Source organism: Petaurus breviceps, unplaced genomic scaffold, assembly GCF_028583685.1.
Source record: "Petaurus breviceps papuanus isolate PSGF00001 unplaced genomic scaffold, PetGlider_PUasm1.0 90897, whole genome shotgun sequence".
Taxonomy (NCBI): Eukaryota; Metazoa; Chordata; class Mammalia; order Diprotodontia; family Petauridae; genus Petaurus; species Petaurus breviceps.
Window position 1 is genome coordinate 2,316,475 of NW_027187374.1, and position 18,818 is coordinate 2,335,292.

At 37.3% G+C, this 18,818-nt stretch overlaps 1 protein-coding gene across 1 annotated transcript in view; it reads right to left on the reverse strand.

The window, feature by feature from the left end:
* Nucleotides 1-11,241: 11,241 nt before the first annotated feature.
* Nucleotides 11,242-18,818, reverse strand: part of LCA5L (lebercilin LCA5 like) — a 69,489-nt gene continuing 61,912 nt past the window's right edge. The window contains 2 exon segments of the mRNA XM_069074850.1: nucleotides 11,242-12,080; nucleotides 12,083-12,670. Of these exon segments, the coding sequence (XP_068930951.1) occupies nucleotides 11,893-12,080; nucleotides 12,083-12,670 (776 nt within the window). The 3' untranslated portion in view covers nucleotides 11,242-11,892.

Below are 18,818 nucleotides of genomic sequence, written 5' to 3' on the forward strand. Positions count from 1 at the left end.
TTCTATTCCAGATGAGATTTACAAAGTAGGGGGTCCATTGCTAATGCAAAAGCTGACTGAAATTTTCCAAGTTATATGGCAAGAGGAGGTTACCCTCATGAGTTCAAGGATGTCTCCATTGTCCATCTTTGTAAAGGTAAAGGAAATAGATTGTCCTGTAACCATCACAGGGGGTCTCTCTCTTAGTCACTTCTTGCAAGATTCTTGCCAGACTTCTCCTTAATAGGCTGATTCTTCACCTGGAAAATGGTCATCTACCTGAGAGCCAGTGTGGCTTCTGAAAGGGCCGAGGAACAGTTGATATGGTGTTTGCTGCTGCACCAGGAGAAATGCCAGGAGCAAAACAGAAGTCTGTACACAACATTTGTAGATCTGACCAAGGCCTTTAATACTGTTAGGCGTGAGGGCTTATGAAAAATTATGTCAAAATTTGTTTGCCCCAAGAATTTCACTAGCATAGTATGTCAGTTTCATGATGTCATGCTTGCTTGGGTTTGTCCCCCTCCATCCCCTCCCACCCCCATGGTGGCATATAGTCAAGTATAAGATCTGTAAATACTTTCACATTATACATTAGTCAGGTTATACAGACGGATTGTATCAGATGGAATGAAAAACGGTAAAGAGGACATAAAACCAAACAAGAAAAAGGAAAAAGATCGGGTATTTTGCTTCCATCTGGATATAAACTCAGTTCTTTCTAGTTCTTTCTCTGGTGCACACATTTCTCTCCATCATGAGTCTTTTGGGATTGACTTATATCACTGCATTGCTGAGAAGAATCCAGTCTATCACGGTTGGTCATCACACATACGTTGTGTCTGTAATTGTGTACAAATTTCTCCTGGTTCTTCTCTTCTCACTCAGCATCAGTTTGTATAAGCCTCTCCAGGTAAATATGAAGTCCATCTGCTCCTCGTTTCTTATAGCACAGTAGTATTCCATAAAATGCATATACCACAACTTGTTCAGCAATTCCCCAATTGAGGGGCACCCCTTTAATTTCCAATTCTTTGCCACCACAAAAACAGCTGCTATAAATATTTTTGTACATATGGGTCTTCCTCCCACTTCTATGATCTCTTTGGGATATAGCCCTAGGAGTGGTATTGCTGGGTCAAAGGATATGAAAGTATAGCCCTTTGGGCATAATTCCAGATTGCTCTCCAGAAAGGCTGGATCAGTTCACAACTCACCAGCAATGCATTAGTGTTCCAATTTGCCCACATCCTCTCCAGCATTTATCATTTTCTTGTTTTGTCATCTTAGCCAATCTGACTGGTGAGATGTGGTACCTCGGAATTGTTTTGATTTGCATTTCTCTAATCAATAGTGATTTAGAGCATTTCTTCATGTGCTTATAGATATCTTTAATTTCTTTCTCTGAAAATTGCCTGTTCATATCCTTTGACCATTTATCAATTGGGGAATGACTTGTATTCTTATAAATTTGACTCAATTCTCTGTATATTTTAGAAATGAGTCCTTTGTCAGAGACATAGGTTGTAAAGATTCTTTCTCAATTTCCCACCTCCCTCTCAATCTTGGTTACATTGGCTTTGTTTGTACAGAAGCTTTTCAATTTCATGTGGTCAAAATTATCCATTTTACATTTTATAATGTTCTCTAATTCTTGTTTAGTCACAAAATCTTTCCCTCTCCACAAATCTGACAGGTAAACTATTCCTTGTTTTCCGAGACTGCTTACAGTATCAACCTTTATACGTAGATCATGCACCCATTTAGACTTGATTTTGGTATATGGTGTTAGATAATGGTCTATGCCCAGTTTCTGCCATACTATATTCCAGTTTTCCCAGCAGTTTTTGTCAGAGTGAGTTCTTATCCCAAAAACTAGGGTCTTGGGGTTTATCAAACAATAGATTACTATAGTCATTGACTTCTGAATCTCATGTGCCTAATCTATTCCATTGATCCACTCCTCTATTCCTCAGCCAGTACCAAGTAGTTTTGATGACTGCTGCTTTATACTACAGATTGAAATCTGGTATAGCTAGTCCACCTTCCCTAGCATTTCTTTTCATTAGTTCCCCTGATATTCTGGACTATTTATTCTTCCAAATGAATTTTGTGACTATTTTTTCTAGCTCTATAAAGTAGTTTTTTGGTAAATTAATTGGTATGGCACTAAATATATAATTTAATTTAGGTAAAATTGTCATTTTTATTATATTAGCTTGACCCAGCCACAAGCAATTGATATTTTTCAAATTAGTTAGATCTGACTTTATTTGTGTGAAAAGTGTTTCGTAGTTGTGGTCATATAGGTTCTGGGTTTGTTTTGGCAGGTAGATTCCCAAATATTTTATAATGTCTACAGTAACTTTAAATGGGATTTCTCTTTCTATCTCTTGCTGTTGAATTTCATTATAAATATACAGGAATGCCAAGGATTTATGTGGGTTTATTTTATATCCTACAACTTTGCCAAATTTATTATCTCAAATAGTTTTTTACTTCCTTCTCTAGGATTCTTTAAATATATCATCATATCATCTGCGAAGAGTGATAGCTTGGTCTCTGCCTAATTTGTTTCCTTTGATATCTTTTTCTTCTGCAATTGCTACTGCTAACATTTCTAGTACCAGATTGAATAAGAGGGGTGATAGTGGACACCCTTGTTTCACCCCTGATCTTATGGGAAATTCTCTCCATTACATATGATACTTGCTGATGGCTTTAAATAGATGCTACTTATTATTTTAAGGAAGGCTCCATTTATTCCTATACTTTACAATGTTTTTGATAGGAATGGATGTTGTATTTTGTCAAAAGCCTTTTCTGCATCTATTGAGATGATCATGTGGTTTCTGCTAGTTTTATTGTTGATATGATCAATTATACTGATGGTTTTACTAATATTAAACCATCCTTGCATTCCTGGAATAAATCCTACCTGATCAAAGTGTATTGTTCTTGAGATAAGTTGCTGTAGTCTTTTGGCTAGTATTTTATTTAGAATTTTTTGCATCTATATTCATGAGGGAGATTGGTCTATAATTTTCTTTCTCTGTTTTATCTCTTCCTGATTTAGGTATCAGTACCATATTTGTGTCATAAAAAGAATTTGGTAGGACTCCTTCTCCACTAATTTTTCCAAATAGTTTGTAGAGTATTGGAATCAATTGTTCTTTCAATGTTTGATAGAATTCACTAGTAAATCCATCTGGCCCTGGAGATTTCTTCCTAGGGAGTTGACTGATGGCTTGTTCAATTTCTTTTTCTGAGATAGGGTTATTTAAGTAATTTACTTCCTCTTCAGTTAATCTAGGCAACTTGTATTTTTGTAAGTATTCATCCATTTCCCTAAGATTGTCAAATTTATGTGCATACAATTGGGAAAAATAATTCCTAATTATTGTTTTGATTTCCTCTTCATTGGAGGTAGATTCACCCTTTTCATTTTTGATACTCATAATTTGGTTTTCTTTTTTTTTTTTTATCATGTTGACTAAGGATCTATCAGTTTTGTTGGTTTTTTCATAAAACCAGCCCTTAGTTTTATTTATTAATTCAATAGTTTTCTTAATTTCAATTTTATTAATCTCTCCTTTGGTTTTCAATATTTCTAATTTATTATTGAATTGGGGATTTTGAATTTGTTCTTTTTCTAGGTTTTTCAATTGCATGCCCAATTTGTTGAGCTCCCTTTCCTCTAATTTAATCATGTATGCACTCAGGGATATAAAACTTCCCCTAAGAACTGCCTTTAATGCATCCCACAAATTTTGGTATGTTGTCTCATTTTTATCATTCTCTTGAATGAAATTACTGATTGTTTCTATAATTTCTTGTTTGACCCACTCATTCTTTAGGATCAAATTGTTTAATTTCCAGTCAGTTTTTAGTCTGTCTTTCCCTGGCCCTTTATTGCATATAATTTTTATTGCATCATGATCTGAGAAGGATGCATTTAATATTTCTGCCTTACTGCATAGAATTGTGAGGCTTTTATGTTTTTAATCCAAAAATTTATGTGGTCAATTTTTGAGTATGTGCCATGAACCACCGAGAAGAAAGTATATTCCTTTTTATCCCCATTCAGTTTTCTCCAGAGATCTATCATACCTATCCTCTCTAAAATCCTGTTCACCTCCTTAACTTCTTTCTTGTTTATTTTGAAGTTAGATTTATCAAGTTCAGAGAGGGGGAGATTAAGGTCTCCCACTAGTATAGTTTTGCTATCTATTTCTTCCTTTAATTCCTTTTCCTTCTCTTCTAGGAATTTGGATGCTATACCACTTGATGCATATATGTTAAGTAATGATATTGCTTCATTCTCAATGGTGCCTTTTAACAGGATATAGTTTCCTTCCTTATCTCTTTTAATTAGGTCAATTTTTGCTTTGGCTTTATCTGAGATAAGGATTGCTACCCCTGCTTTTTTTTACTTCAGCTGAGGCATGATATATTTTACTCCAGCCTTTTACCTTTACCCTGTGTGTATCCTTCTGTTTCAGATGTGTTTCTTGTAAACAGCATATTGTAGGATTATGATTTCTAATCCATTCTGCTATCCGTCTCTGTTTTATGAAAGAGTTCATTCCATTCACATTTATAGTTAGGATTTTTATCTGTTTCTTTCCCTCCATCCTATTCCCACCCCTGTTAATATTCATATTTTCCCCCCTTCTTCCTTCCCCCCTAAATAGTTTTTCTTTTGACAACTGCCTCCCTCCCTTTTCCTCCCCTTTCCCCTTACTTCTTCCCTCTCTACTAACCCCCCCCCATAGCCCTTTCCCCCTCTTACTGCCTGTAGGATATTTTTATACTTAATGAAGTAAGTTATTTCTTCTTTGCACCAAGAATGACAGGAACAAATCTCATGCGAAGCTTCTCTCCCTTCCCTCTTTCCCTCTAAAATGATACTTTTTGCATTTCTTCTCCATAGAGTCCTATGCTTAACTGGTTGTTATTCCCTCCTTGCATCAGAACCAATGAGGAAAAAGCTCATATGATTCCCATCTCCCTCCCTTCTTTTCCTCTGCTGTACTGTTTTTACTTTTTTTCTGTCATTTTTTTTTTGTAGGGCAACTGGGGTTAAGTGACTTGCCCAAGGTCACATGGCTAGTTTTTTTGTGTGTGTTAAGTGTCTGAGGCCAGATTTGAAATCAGGTCCTCCTGACTCCAGGGCTGGTGCTCTGTTCACTGTGCCACCTAGCTGCCCCTGCTGTACTGTTTTTATGCCTCTTTGTGTGGCATAATTTACCTTTTCCACTTCATTCATTCCCTTTCTGCCATTGCAGTCCCTTTGTAACCCTTAATAAAATTTTTTTAAATCATCATTTTGTGTATTTTTATACTCATATCCTCTACTTGTCTATAGCCAGTTTGCTCTTATCAAATAGCAGGGTGTGTGTGTGTGTTTTCCTTGTTTACCTTTCTATGTCACTGTTGCATCTTGTAATTAGAGGTTGAATTTTCCATTGAGTTCTGGCTTTTTTATCAGGAAGGTCTGGAACTCTGCTATATTGTTGAATGACCATCTCTTTTCGTGGAAGAATATGCTCAGTCTCGCTGGGTATGTGTTCCTTGGTTGTAACCTGAGCTCTTTTGTCTTCCGGAAAATTGTATTCCACTGCCTCCTATCTTTCAGTGTAGAGGCTGCCAAATCCTGTGCGATCCTCACTGTGGACCCTCGATATTTGAATTGTTTCTTTCTGGCAGCTTGAAGTATTTTCTCTTTTATCTGGTAGTTCTGGAGTTTGGCCACAACATTTCGAGGACTTTTCAGTTTGGGATCTCTTTCAGCAGGTGTCCGGTGGATTCCCTCAATTTCTATTTTACTCTCAGGTTCTAGTATCTCAGGGCAGATTTCATTAACGAGCTCTTGGAGAATGTTGTCCAGGCTCATTTTTTATCATGATTTTCTGGTAGGCCTATGATTCTCAGATTATCTCTCCTGGATCTGTTTTCCAGGTCAGTTATTTTTTCTTTGAGGTATTTTACCTCTTTTTCCAATTTTTCATTCTTGTTGTTTTGTTTGACTAATTCTTGGTTCCTCACAAAGTTATTTGTTTCAATTTGGTTGATTCTAATTTTTAGCAAATCATTTTCCTTGGTTAATTTTTGGAGCTCCTTTTCCATATCATATACTTTTCTTTTTAGAGAGATGTTTTCTTCATTATAATGTTTTTCTAATTCTGCTATTTTGGTTTTGAGAGAATTATTCATTTTGTCTTCCATCTCTCCCAATCGGGTTTTCAAAGTTCCTTTTGATCTCATCTAGGAGAGTTTTCTGTGCTTGGGACCCTGTTGATGTTTCAGCTGTGGGTGTGGAGTCCACATTGTCTCCCTCTGAGTTTGGTTCCTCCCTCTGAGGATAGTAGGACTCCAGGGTCTTTGTCTTTTGTAGTCTGCTTTCTACCCATTTTGAGGCAGGGCCCTAGCCACGCCCTTCCTCTAGGGATCCCAAGCCTTTATGTAGAAGGTTTTGCCCTGGGGAAGAGTTACTGTAGAGGGTTTTTTCCTGGGGCAATGGTTACTATGTTTTCAGGGTGGGGGGTTGGTTTGGAGTATGCCAGATTCACTCTGTCATCCTGGTCTTTGGAGGTCCTGATAAGGGTTTTTTTTTTTTTTAATTTCTGGACTATGAAGTGGTAGTCCCAGGTGTATTTGCTGTCCAGGACAGGGGCCCCTGTATTTGGTTCTTACCTTGCTCTCTCCAGTCCCAGCCCTTTGGTGATAGGCCTGGTAATGGACCTTGTCTTTCGTTAGGATGACTTGCCCTCTGAGTTGATCAGGTGCCTTCCAGGCCTGCCTCTAGAATTCCTTTCATTTTAATTATCTTAGGAAGATACTGAAGATCACCTGGCAGGATAAGATACCAGACACTGAGGTCCTTACTCAAATAAAACTGCCAAGCACTCAAACTCTGCTTCAGACAGTGGAGCTCTTATGGGCTGGCCACCATTGTTTGAATGCAAAATGTACTGTTGCCAAAAAGACTGTTTTATGGAGAACTTGCACAGGGCAAGCATTCACATGGTCGTTAGAAGTAATACAAGGTCACTCTCAGGGTCTCTCAAGAATTTTGGAATTGATTGTGTGATATGGAAGACATTGGCACAAGACTGCTCAAGCAGGGTCTGCCCACATCAGAGAAAGTGCTTTGTTTTATGAGCAAAAGCAGAATTGAAACAGCTCAAAGGAAATACAGGATGCGCAAATTTGGGGAATCCACCCCAAATGTTTACATGGACTATTTGTGTCTGACTTTTTGAGCTAGTAGTGGTCTGATCAACCACAGTTGGACACATTGAAACTTGACTTTAGCATAATGGTATCATTTGGGTCCTCTTCAGGAACAAAGGACAACACACAACAACAGATGGCCTGAACATTAGGAAGGCTTGAGGCAGATAAAAGTTCTCCAATGTATTGAGCATTTGCAGTGACTTTACCAGAAGACATTAAGAAACTTCTCTGTAACCATAGTATCCTGCCAGCATGATACATTCCAAAGACACATTTTCCTTCCTAATGAAGTCCCTCATATATATATTTTTAAATAATATGTATTTTTAATTTTTTTTTTTTTTGCTTTTTGGGAGGGGGGAAGGTAGGGCAACTGGGGTTAAGTGACTTGCTTAAGGTCACATGGCTAGTTTTTGTGTTGTGTTTGAGGCTGGATTTGAATTCAGGTCCTCCTAACTCCAGGGCTGGTGCCTAGCTGCCCCAGTCCCCTCATATTTAGCAAGTCTATGATTAGAGAAAGTCTAAGGGTGTCAGGATCCCCATGCCAAACCACTCTTCTCTTTTTATTGTTAGGACACACACCCTGTTTTCCAGAGCTAAGGCTCAGCAAGCAAGCTAGGCCCCAAGCTTGGCAAAACAAGTCTTTTGTACTTTACCCTCTGGATGCACTCTGCCACAGCAAAATCCTAGAATTGTTTTACACCATCCCCAGGTGGTCCCTGAGCTTGGAAAAGTACCTGCAGGACCCCATATTCTGATCCTGATGCCCTGCTATGAATTAAACTCGTTGTTGCTTTTACCCCTCAGTGTCATGGCTACAGCTCACTGCATAGCCATTGCTATATGTATTAAGATTTGGCCTCATTAAAAAGGGTCTCCTTATAGAGGAGGCCCTGGCACATGTATCTAGCCTCCCTCCTTCAATGGAATAAAGAAAGCTTTTTGCCTATGACTGCTGTTGGCTCTAATTTTTATTTGGTATTTATTTTATTTCTTAGAGTTAACTGTGGTTGTGATGACCTGTGTGAGCTCTTTGGTATTTTTAGAATTAACAGAGGTTGTATAACTTCTGTGACTTTTTGGTCATTTGTTTTCAGACTTGACAGTTGGTATCAGAAAGTGAGTAGTTACCTTCTGCCTCACCCCAAGTGGGATTTGAGGTATGGCACATGCAGGATTCTATTGAGCTCCACTTGAATTGACTTCAAGAGTGGCAGTGGGTGATTTTCCTACTCTGATTGCCAAGCTCCTGTCTTTTGGTCAAGCTCTGCTTCCTTGGGGGATTGTGACCGCAGAGGCAATTAGTCAGTCTCTTCCTGGAGAAGTGTCTGACTTCTGGGAAGAAGTACCTCGTGTTTTTGTTTTCCCTATGGTTGCAGTATTCTCAATGGTAACTGAGAATGTACTGCTGAAAAATATGACTGCAGGGCACCTTATCCATCAGCCAACAAAAGGCCCACCTTGGGAGATAAAATAAATTACCTTAAGAAATATCTTGAGGCAGCTAGGTCGTTGTACAGTGAATAGAGCACCAGCCCTGGAGTCAGGAGGACCTGAGTTCAAATCCAGCCTCAGACACAACACAAAACTAGCTGGGTGACCTTGGGCAAGTCAATTAACCCCAAATGCCCTACCTTCCCCCCTCCAAAAAGCAAAAAGAAAAATCTTAAAAAAAAATCTTGATGAAACCAGCAAGAAAACTAAATACCTTGAATGGGATGTTTTTTAAAAAATGACTACTCCAAACCACCAAGTGAAAAAAGCCTTTTGAAACTTAGATTCCTTTAAGGAATGCTTAGATAGAATTAGCCTGTCCGTATGTCTGTCTTTCTTATCATTTTGTCTGTATTTATGTCTTTGTAAAAGGTAGGAAAATCTTTGTCTTGCATCATGTTTGTGTTGTTTGTAGATTTTAATACCTTGAAAGATTAAAAAAAAAAAGAAAATGCAGCCAGCTAGAAAAACTTCTAATGGTTTATAGCCTAAGGGTTTAGAACATTGGGAAAGATTAATCAGTTGTCCCAGTAAGTAGGATTAACTCCTGCTTTAGGTTTTCTGCAGGAGATTCAGTTATAAGACAGGAAAAAAAAAATCGGCAACAATTTTCCCCCCATCATTTCAGCTTTGGCTATATTGGAATTAAAGAAATAAAGTCAGATAATCAAAGATTACAAAATTGCTAAAATCATTTTAGCAGATTTTGTAGGTTTGGAGATTAATCATTAAGGAGTTTGAAGATTTATCATTTTTAAGATTTCAGGAGAGAATTAGTGAGATTGTGCATAATTTCAGGAGCTCTCTCCCTTCTGAAATATCTTAGCAAATTTTCAGGTACCACTCTGCAGAATTTGTTTTAAGGAAAAATAAGAATTAAATTCTATAAAAGTTAAAAGCTAAATGTCAATTAAATAATTCCCCCACCCCCAGGTTAATAGCCTCATTGTTTTAGGACAAGAAGGAAAGCAGCTAGTTTGGAAGTAATCCTAAATTGAAGAAAAAAAAAATAGGTATATGGTTTGCACTTTACAGCTACCTCTTGTTAACCCTTCCTTGACCATGAAAAGAGAAAAGTTTAAACCAGAGATACCCTATAATTCCCCTAGTTCAGAGACCCTCTCTCTCTGATTCTGTTGACCTTTCTTATTTTAGATCAGATTCCCAAATAAAAGGTGTTGGAAAAAATGCTGGAAAAATGAAGTGAAACAAGTTACATTCCAAGTGCACAAATTTATTAGCTGTGTAATCTTAAGTTATCTATTTGCCCCAGTTTCCTGATCTATAAAGAGAAAAATAATGGTGGCCATCTCCCAAAGTTGATGTGAGGATAAAAATAATATGATTGTAAAGTGCTTAACAAAGTGATTGACATATGTTAAACCCTACATTATTATTTAATTGAATGTAATTGTTCTTTGCCTGATAAATCTATAGTGGGTTTAAAATGCCAAAGGTAATAAGATTTTTATATGGGATAATTTGGAAATGCAATTAGCAGAATTAATGTCATCTGAAGTTTTATTTCATGTTTTAAATACATCATATTGTTTGTGTTTACAACACATTGTAGTATTTCTAAATTTTCTTATATCGTGAAATTTGAGAGACCCTTGTAACAGAAATGATGTTAGACAAAACAACTTTTTAATCTGGATGCTGTTACACATGAATTGAGCTTTTGAAAGGATGTGATAAAGTATATGGAAACTATTATTTAATGAGGTACATTTTGTCATAAAAAACGACAATAATAAGTTTGCTATAATAGTGAATTTTTTTCATAAAAGTCAAGATTTTCAAGTCGTTTGAAAATCTTGACTTCTATAAAAGTAATAGGTGGCTTAAAATGTAGCTTCAGCATATCAGTATTGAGTCAACTATCAGGTATTTGCTGCATGTCTGAAACTCCAGAGTATTATTAGTTCTAATTTATAAGTAAAGGATAAATGAAATGTTAGCCATTAAGGTAACATCGGGAAAGATATTCAAGCCTTAGGTTGGGATTAGTGAAATTTTGTTCTTTAAGATAAAAATTCTGGGGACTGTAAGTTACTTTTGTTTTGACCTTTGATTACATGGATAAGTTGTCTGAATTGTCATGAAGCCAACAGTACAAAATGGCATGTGCTTCAGTCTGGGAACTGCTAAAGGTGAATGTGCCTGGGAAAAGTTTTGGGGACAACCTTGGCATGGCCTCAGGTAGGAGCTTTTTGACTCTATTTCCCCATTGTGCTCTTTCCTTGCTGAAAAGGAAATTTCCCCATCTGGTTAATCTTGAGCCTTCCTTTTAACACCCTGTGACTATATGATTGGCTGTCAGATGACTCATGCCTAGAATCAAACAGAGCTTAGGGAATTCCCCACTCCCCCCATTATGATATATGACATTGTTGTAACTATGCCTCTCTTTTTATAGTGAATTTCTTTACTCAAGGAGTTTTATAAGTATAATACTAAACCCATCAAGTAAGAGATTATTTTCAGACTTGACAAGTGTGATGTCTCAACAAGAGAGGCTTAACCTCATGGGGTCACTGCACTACAAGTGGGACCTCTAAAACCAAATCACAGGCCTTTTCAGCTAAAATATCTCCCTCTTATTGCAGTATTAATGAGATGAAAACTTTCCCTGTTTGACATGAAAATATTTTAATTTTATAGCTGTTCTCATTGTTGGCTTCCCAAGTAGCTAACCTGTAAGGCAAATACTGAATCACAAAGAACTGGTCATTTTTATCAGAAGTTTTGATTTTTTTATTTAAAATTCTTCAAATTTGTACCATATGCATGGAATAATAATCTCACTATTTAAATATCCTCTAACTAGGAAAAAGGTAGAAAAATGCTTATAACTGTTAGTAACAATGGGTTCAAATGAAATTCTTGCTTATGGAATATTTGTTGTTACCTAAACTATGTCAGTTTTTCTAGCAGACAACAGACAGTCAAAGTTAAGTGCAGAACTATCATGCAAACTATGAGAAATGAATTTCCCTAAATTTGGGAATCTGTCTAAAGTACTCTGGATTTTCTTGGTAAATGAAATACAATTACAATCATCTTTTTTTCTAATTAAACATTAACATAGTAAAATTATAAGCACTTGAACTAATTTCTATAAAACTAAACTAAATATGTCTCTATAAGGCAAGCATGAAAGAACAAACTGGAATATATTCATATGTTAACTGGATTGAAATAATTAACTTTCTCTTTTTCTTCTGGGGATGAATATGATTTAATAGGCTTTACCATAGTTACCTTAGAATCTCCAAAAGCATTAATGGCTGTAGATCGATAATTGTCATGTATCCTATCATCTTCCAAACTCTCTATTTCTTTATTAGATGATTTAAGATCAGCTTTGTGGGACTGTTTTTTAAGACACAACCTGATCCAAAGAGTTCTTCCATCAGATTATTTTTCTTATCCCTCAAAGTTGTATTTACACAGTTTCCATTCCTTTCACCTGATGAATCTTTTACTTTTGGTTTGGAAGATTTACCAAATGATGGCTCATATCTACTATTTGAATTTTCTATCTTCAGATCAGTTGTATTACCTTGCTGCTTGTTTGCAACTTGACTGTTGCGGGTGGTACCTAAATTAGATGTACCTGAAGTAGGAAGTCCATTATGCAAGTTTTCAGTGGCTTCTGTGAAAGAGTAATGTTTTCTATGCTTAAGTGGAATTTGGCTATTTTGAATCACGTGTTTATTATGCAGTTCATCTATGTCATGCATTGATACACTAATTTTAAACCTTTCTTTTCCTACATTATGATATTCATTGCTATTCCTTAAAGGAGTACTTATATTTTCTGTTTTTGCTGTTGTCTCTTGTTCTTCTTTCAGAAAATTAGGTTTGTTTTCTAGATCTTCTTTTTTCTCTCTTTTCCTTCCATTACTCTCCAGTGGTGTTTGTACTTCCTTGTGTATGTCTTCCTTTAGTAAATCTACAGTAGAAAAGTAGAGAATAGAATCTCTTTTAAAATTAAAGTTTTAAAAGACAGCTTAATTGAAAGTTCACTTAGATTATAAGTTTCCTAAATATAATTATTGGTGATACTATTTCTCCTAGTTCTGTTATTGCCATTAAATAATAAACAAAGACTTGCAATACAACCACTGTTGCTACTGACTTGGGTTCATACAGAACATCTCTTCAAGAGCACAGTACTTAAAACATTTTGCTGGAGGGAAAGTCTAATAAGTGTGGACAGATGTGGGTGGCTTATAGTATCCATTCTGAAGAAAGATTTAAATCTTTTCCTTTGTTTAAAAAAAAAACCTTTTCAAGATGATCTTAAACTTCATTTTTAGAAATTTTTATTGACAGTTTTTGCCATTTCACAGTATGATTTCTCTTCCTCAACAAAAAACACTTGTTTGTAACAAAGAAAAATGGTTAAGGAAGACTTATTTATATAGAAACCATACCCTAGTTTTCTCACCTCTCTACAGTGAGGAGGAGTGTGCATTTCATCATCTATTCTCTTAGATTAAAATTGATCATTGCAATTAATCAGAGTTTGGTTGCTTTTAAGTGTTTTATTCATTTATACCATTATGATAATTATGTATATCATTATCTTGCTTCTGCTTACTTCATTATGTAACAAGTTTTTCCAATTTGTTTTTCAATTTCAACTTCTCTGAATTCCTCATCTGTGTTGTTCCTTATGGCACACTAATATTGCATTATATTTATATACCACAATTTTTTCAGACATCTCCCAATCAGTGGGCACCCACTTTGCTTCCATTAATAATAGTTAACATTTAGGTAGTGCTTTATAAATATTTCATTTTATCTTCACATCAACTCTGGGAAGGAGGTCCTTATTATTTTTTACAGATAAGGAAGATAAGGGAGACAGAGACTGAAACTTAAGTAGGCTCACACAGCTAATAAACTGTGCTGCTAGATTTGAATGAAGGTCTTCTCACTCCAGGTCTAGTGCTATATCCACTGTGCCAGCTAGCTATCACAAAAATATTTCTATGAATATTTTAGTAGATATCTAACCTTTATTGTTGTCTTTGATATTCTTGGGATTTTCAGAAGCATATTACAAACCTTTTTTTTAAAAGCTCAACTGAAAATATTAAGAAATGTTTTCTCTAGCCTAAATTCCTTTCCAGACTTTTCCTTTTAGGAAAATATGAAAAAAAAAGGTCAAGAGCTATGGACTCTAGAAGCAACAGATGCATCAGTGTAATAGTAAATTTGAAGATCTCTTTGTATTGCTAAGCTGACAGGTACTTAGCACCTAGTTTCAAATTAATACTCTGTTAAAGAAACAGAAGGTATGAACCCCTGTTGCTGAGGTAACAGAAAGGGGCAGAACAGGGAGAAGCAATACTGTATATAAGGAATAACCCCAGTTGGGAAAGTCAGAACTTCTTGGGATGAGCACCTGAAGGCTGGGCTGCTGCTATTGGACTGGAACTTCCATGGAGAAAGTGATTTTGATTTTGAGAATGAAGCTGCTGAAGACTTCTGAGGGCCAGCCAGAGCTGCTGAGGATTTCCGAGGGCTAGCTGGAGCTGCTGACGACTGAGGAAGCATGACTGTGGTGTCGGTATTCTGTACAAATGTTGTTAATGTGGATGAATGTTCTTGTGGCTTTGTTAAGCCTTGTCTTTCCAGGAACACAGACTGTGAAGGATTTGGGATGGACTGGACACTGTGAGCTCCAGTGTGGAGCAGGAACTGCACAGAGAGCTGGACAAAGAACTGGGAGCTATCTGCCTTTGAACTCAGGTGGCAGTTGGTTAGACTTGGGCGGAAGCTGGCACCATGGAAGAGGAGCCATGGAAGCTGAAAGCCTTCCCCAAGTCAAGATGAAAAGACCTCTCTGTGAGTACTGAGTAGTGACTGAAATTGTAATTTACTAGTAACCTAGGGGTGGATGGCTTGTGTATTTCCCACTACCCCTTAAGAGGGTACTGAGTAGTAACTGATGACTGAGTAGTGACTGATGATTGAATAGTGACTGATGACTGAATAGTGACTCATTTGTAACTTAGTGTGCCCCATGGGTGGAGGACTTTGATCTTTTGTACTTTATGATTGAATGATTGAGTTACTAATTGATTGACTAAATGATTGTACTTTGTTTAAAACTATATGACCACTTTGCTGTACCTTGATTTTCTGTGAATGTTTTACTCTGATTTGTTACTGAATAGAGTGTTCACTATGCTATGTAATCTGAACCTTGAAAGCTGTTCACAGCAGCTGTCCTCTGGAAAGCTGCTCGTGCTTGGTTTTGCAATCAGTTGATGCAAAAATTTGCTTGGTTCTCCAATGTATTTTCTTTTTTTTCTTTCTTTCTTTTTTTTTTTTTTTTAAAGCAATCGGGATTAAATAACTTGCTCAAGGTTACACAGCCAGTTATTTCTGGGTGTGGTGCTGAGTGTCTGAGCCCGGATTTGATCCCCAGGTCATCCCGACACTGGAGCCAGTGCTCTTACTCGCTGAGCCACCTGGCCACCCCTAAGCAATTGGGGTTAAGTAGCTTTCTCAAGGTTACATGGCCAGGTATTTCTGGGTAGGTGCTAAGTGTCTGAGCCCAGATTGGATCCCCAGGTCATCCCGACACTGGAGCTGGTGCTTTTACTCGCTGTGCTACCTGACTGCCTCTCTCCAATGTATTTTCAACTTCCAGTCTTTTTAGTAGAAGCATACAATACACTAGAAGATGGCAGCATAATATAGTGAAAGTCAACAAGTCAATGAACATTTATTAAGTAAGAGCTTACTAATGCCAGACAGGAGGCAACTAGGTGGCTCAGTGGATAGAATGCTGGGCCTTCATTCATGAAGACCTGGGTTCACATTTGGCCTCAGACACTCACTAGATATGTAAGTCACTTAACCTCTGTTTGCCTTAATTCACTGGAGGAGGAAATGGCAAACTACTCCAGTATCTTCAGGGCTAGATAATACGGACAGTATTGGCTTGCTGTGGTCCACAGGGTCATGGAGAGTCTTATACAACCAAATGGCTAAATAATGTCAGATACTGTGCTAAACACTAGGGATACAAAGAAATGAAAAAAAATACTTCCTCCCTTCAAGGATCTCTCAGTCTAGTGGAGGGAGACAACATACAAACAACCAAGAGTCAGGATCACCCAAGTTCAAATATAATCTTAAATACTTACTAGCTTTGTAACTCTGGGTAAGTGATTTAAACTCTGTCTGCCTCATGAGTTTCCTCATCTGTAAAACTTGGATGATAAGAACAATACCATAATAATAACACAGAACCAGGGTTGTTCTGAGGATGAATTGAGATATTTATAAAGGGCTTTGCAAATCCTGAAGTAATACATACACACACAGAGAGACACACTCATATATGCTAGCTATTATTATTGCTGTTGTTATTATGGGCAAACATATTATTGGATAAAATATTAGATAAAAATGCAGGATAAAATGCAGATTATCACAGATGAAAAGCATTAGCATTAAGGGATTGCTAAAAGCTTCTTGGAGAAGGGCGGATTTTACTCTGAGACTTGAAATGAGAGAAACTAAGGCAGAATGGGGAGGGAGAGAATTCCAGATGTGAGAGGCAACCAGTAAAAATGCATAGAGTTGGGAGATGGAAAATTGTTTGTGAAAAAGAGCAAGGAGGCCAGAGCCACTAGATCTTAGAATACATGAAAGAGCATAAGGTATAACAAGAGTAGGAAGGGGCCAGGTTATGAAGGATTAAAAGCCAAACAGAAGATTTTAAATTTAATCTTAGAGGTGATAGTAGGGACTTTCTGCAGTTTATTGAGGAGGAGAGTAGCCAAATCAGATTTAAACTTTAGGAAGATCACTTTGATAGCTTAGTGGAGGATGGCTTCAGAAGAGAGGAGAGGGGTGCATATGAGAGATATTGTGAAGGTAGAATGGCAGTACTTGACAACTGATTGGATATGGGGACAGCAAGAGAAAGTGAGGTGTTGAGAATGACACTTAGGTTGTAAGCCTGCGTGATTCAGAGGATTGTAGTGTCCTTAACAGAAATAGGGGAAGAATTAGAGAAAAAGTGAATGAACTAATTTTGGGACATATTGAATTTTGATATATCTTGTTGGCAATTGGAGATATGAGACCAGAGGTCAGGAGAAAGGTGAGGGCTAGATAAATTAAAAACAGTGCTGATCCTAGAGTCAAAAGATCTAGGTTGAAATTCTGCTTTCTGATAGTTACTATTTGTATGACTTTAGGAAAGTCATTTAACCTTCCTGGTCATTAGTCTCTTCATCTGTAAAGTGAGGGGGTTGGAGTAGATGACTTCTCAAGTACCTTCTAACTCTATAGATAGATGATACTATGGCTAGTTTATGATAAATTCAAACCTCCAATACATTGAAGGGATTTCTTTTTCAATAATAACATCATAAAATTGAATAGGAGTGTGATAAAAAAAATGTTATTTAATGTTCAGGAGAGATCATTTAAAAATTATTGGACTATCTGAAAGCCATGATCAAAAAAAGAACCTAGAAATCATCCTTCAAGAAATTCTCAAGGAAAATTGTCCTGATGTTTTAGAACCAGAGGGCAAAATAGACGTTCAAAGAATCCACCAATCACCTCCTGAAAAAGATCCCCAAAAGAAAACTCCTAGGAATATTATAGACAGGTTCTGAAATTCCCAGATCAAGGAGAGAATATTACAAGCAGCCAGGAAGAGACAATTTGAATATTGTGGAAACACAATCAGTATAACACAGGATCTGGCAGCTTCTACACTGAGGGACCGAAGGGCTTGGAATGTGATATTCTGGAGGCCAAAGGAGCTGGGATTAAAACCAAGAATCACCTACCCAGCAAAACAGAGTATCATGTTTCAGGGAAAAATATGGTCATTCAGTGGAATAGAGGACTTTCAAGTATTCTTGATGAAAAAACCAGAGTTGAATAGAAAATTTGACATTCAGATACAAGAAGCAAGGGAAGCATGAGAAGGTAAACAGGGAAAAGAAATCATAAGGAACTTATCAAAATTGAACTATTTATATTCCTACATGGAAAAACGATAATTGTAACTCATGAAACTTTTCTCAGTATGAAAATAGTTGAAGGGAATAGAAATATATATGTCTACATATAGGAGGGTATATGGGCATATGAATACATATGTGAATGTGTGTATATATGTTTACAGGTAGACATAGATAGAGGTCACAGAACCAATTTAATAGGAAGGGATGATACTTAAAATGTGAAATTAAGAGGTGAAAGAGGAATATAATGAGAGGAGATGGGGAGAGAAAGAATGGGGTAAACTATCTCATATAGAAAAGGCAAGGGAGGGGCAGAATCAAGATGGCAGAGTAGAAGCAGGACCTCCCTGCTATTCCAGCTTCCACCTCCCCCAATTCATGTAAAAAGGGGACTCTAAACAAACTTTGTAGCTGCAGAACCCACAAAATGACACAGAGAAGATAACCTCCTGCTGAGGACAGCCTGGTAGGCCGGCAGGAATCGGCCAGCACATGTAAGGGTTATGGGATTTAAAGATCTTCCATGCCCCATTGGACTTGCTGATGTAGCAGGAAGGGGTGGAGCAAGAGGAAGCGGAAGTCAAACTAGAGTTCCTTCAGTGGCTAGCAGTGGCGGCAACAGTAGCAGCAGCAGCAGAGGCAGCGGCAGTGCGAAGCCCTTTTTGAGTCAGCCAGAATTTCTGCTAAGGACTCCTGCTGAGGACTGCCAGGGGCCGGAGCTGCTGGGAGTGCGCTTCCTGGACGCTGGGTGGATGCTGTGAGTGGGGAGAGGAGGACCTTTGCCTGAGGTAGCCTATTCTGTTTTAAAGGCTTGAAAATGTGGGTGCTTTCTACTTTATCTACCTGTGCCAATGCCATAACTACTCTGATGGCTTTGACTTTCTGGTTTTGGGACTCAATCTTTTGGTATTTTAATGAATTTTCTAGCTTATTTCCCCATATGGCAAGCATGATGTATTTTGTGATGGATAATTATATCAGCATATCTGTAATTTCCATAGGCATTTTGAATATGGCATTGCTGATACATTTGGTGATGAGGATGGGATCACAAAATGTCAGGCCTCTATTTGGAAGCAGTGGGGC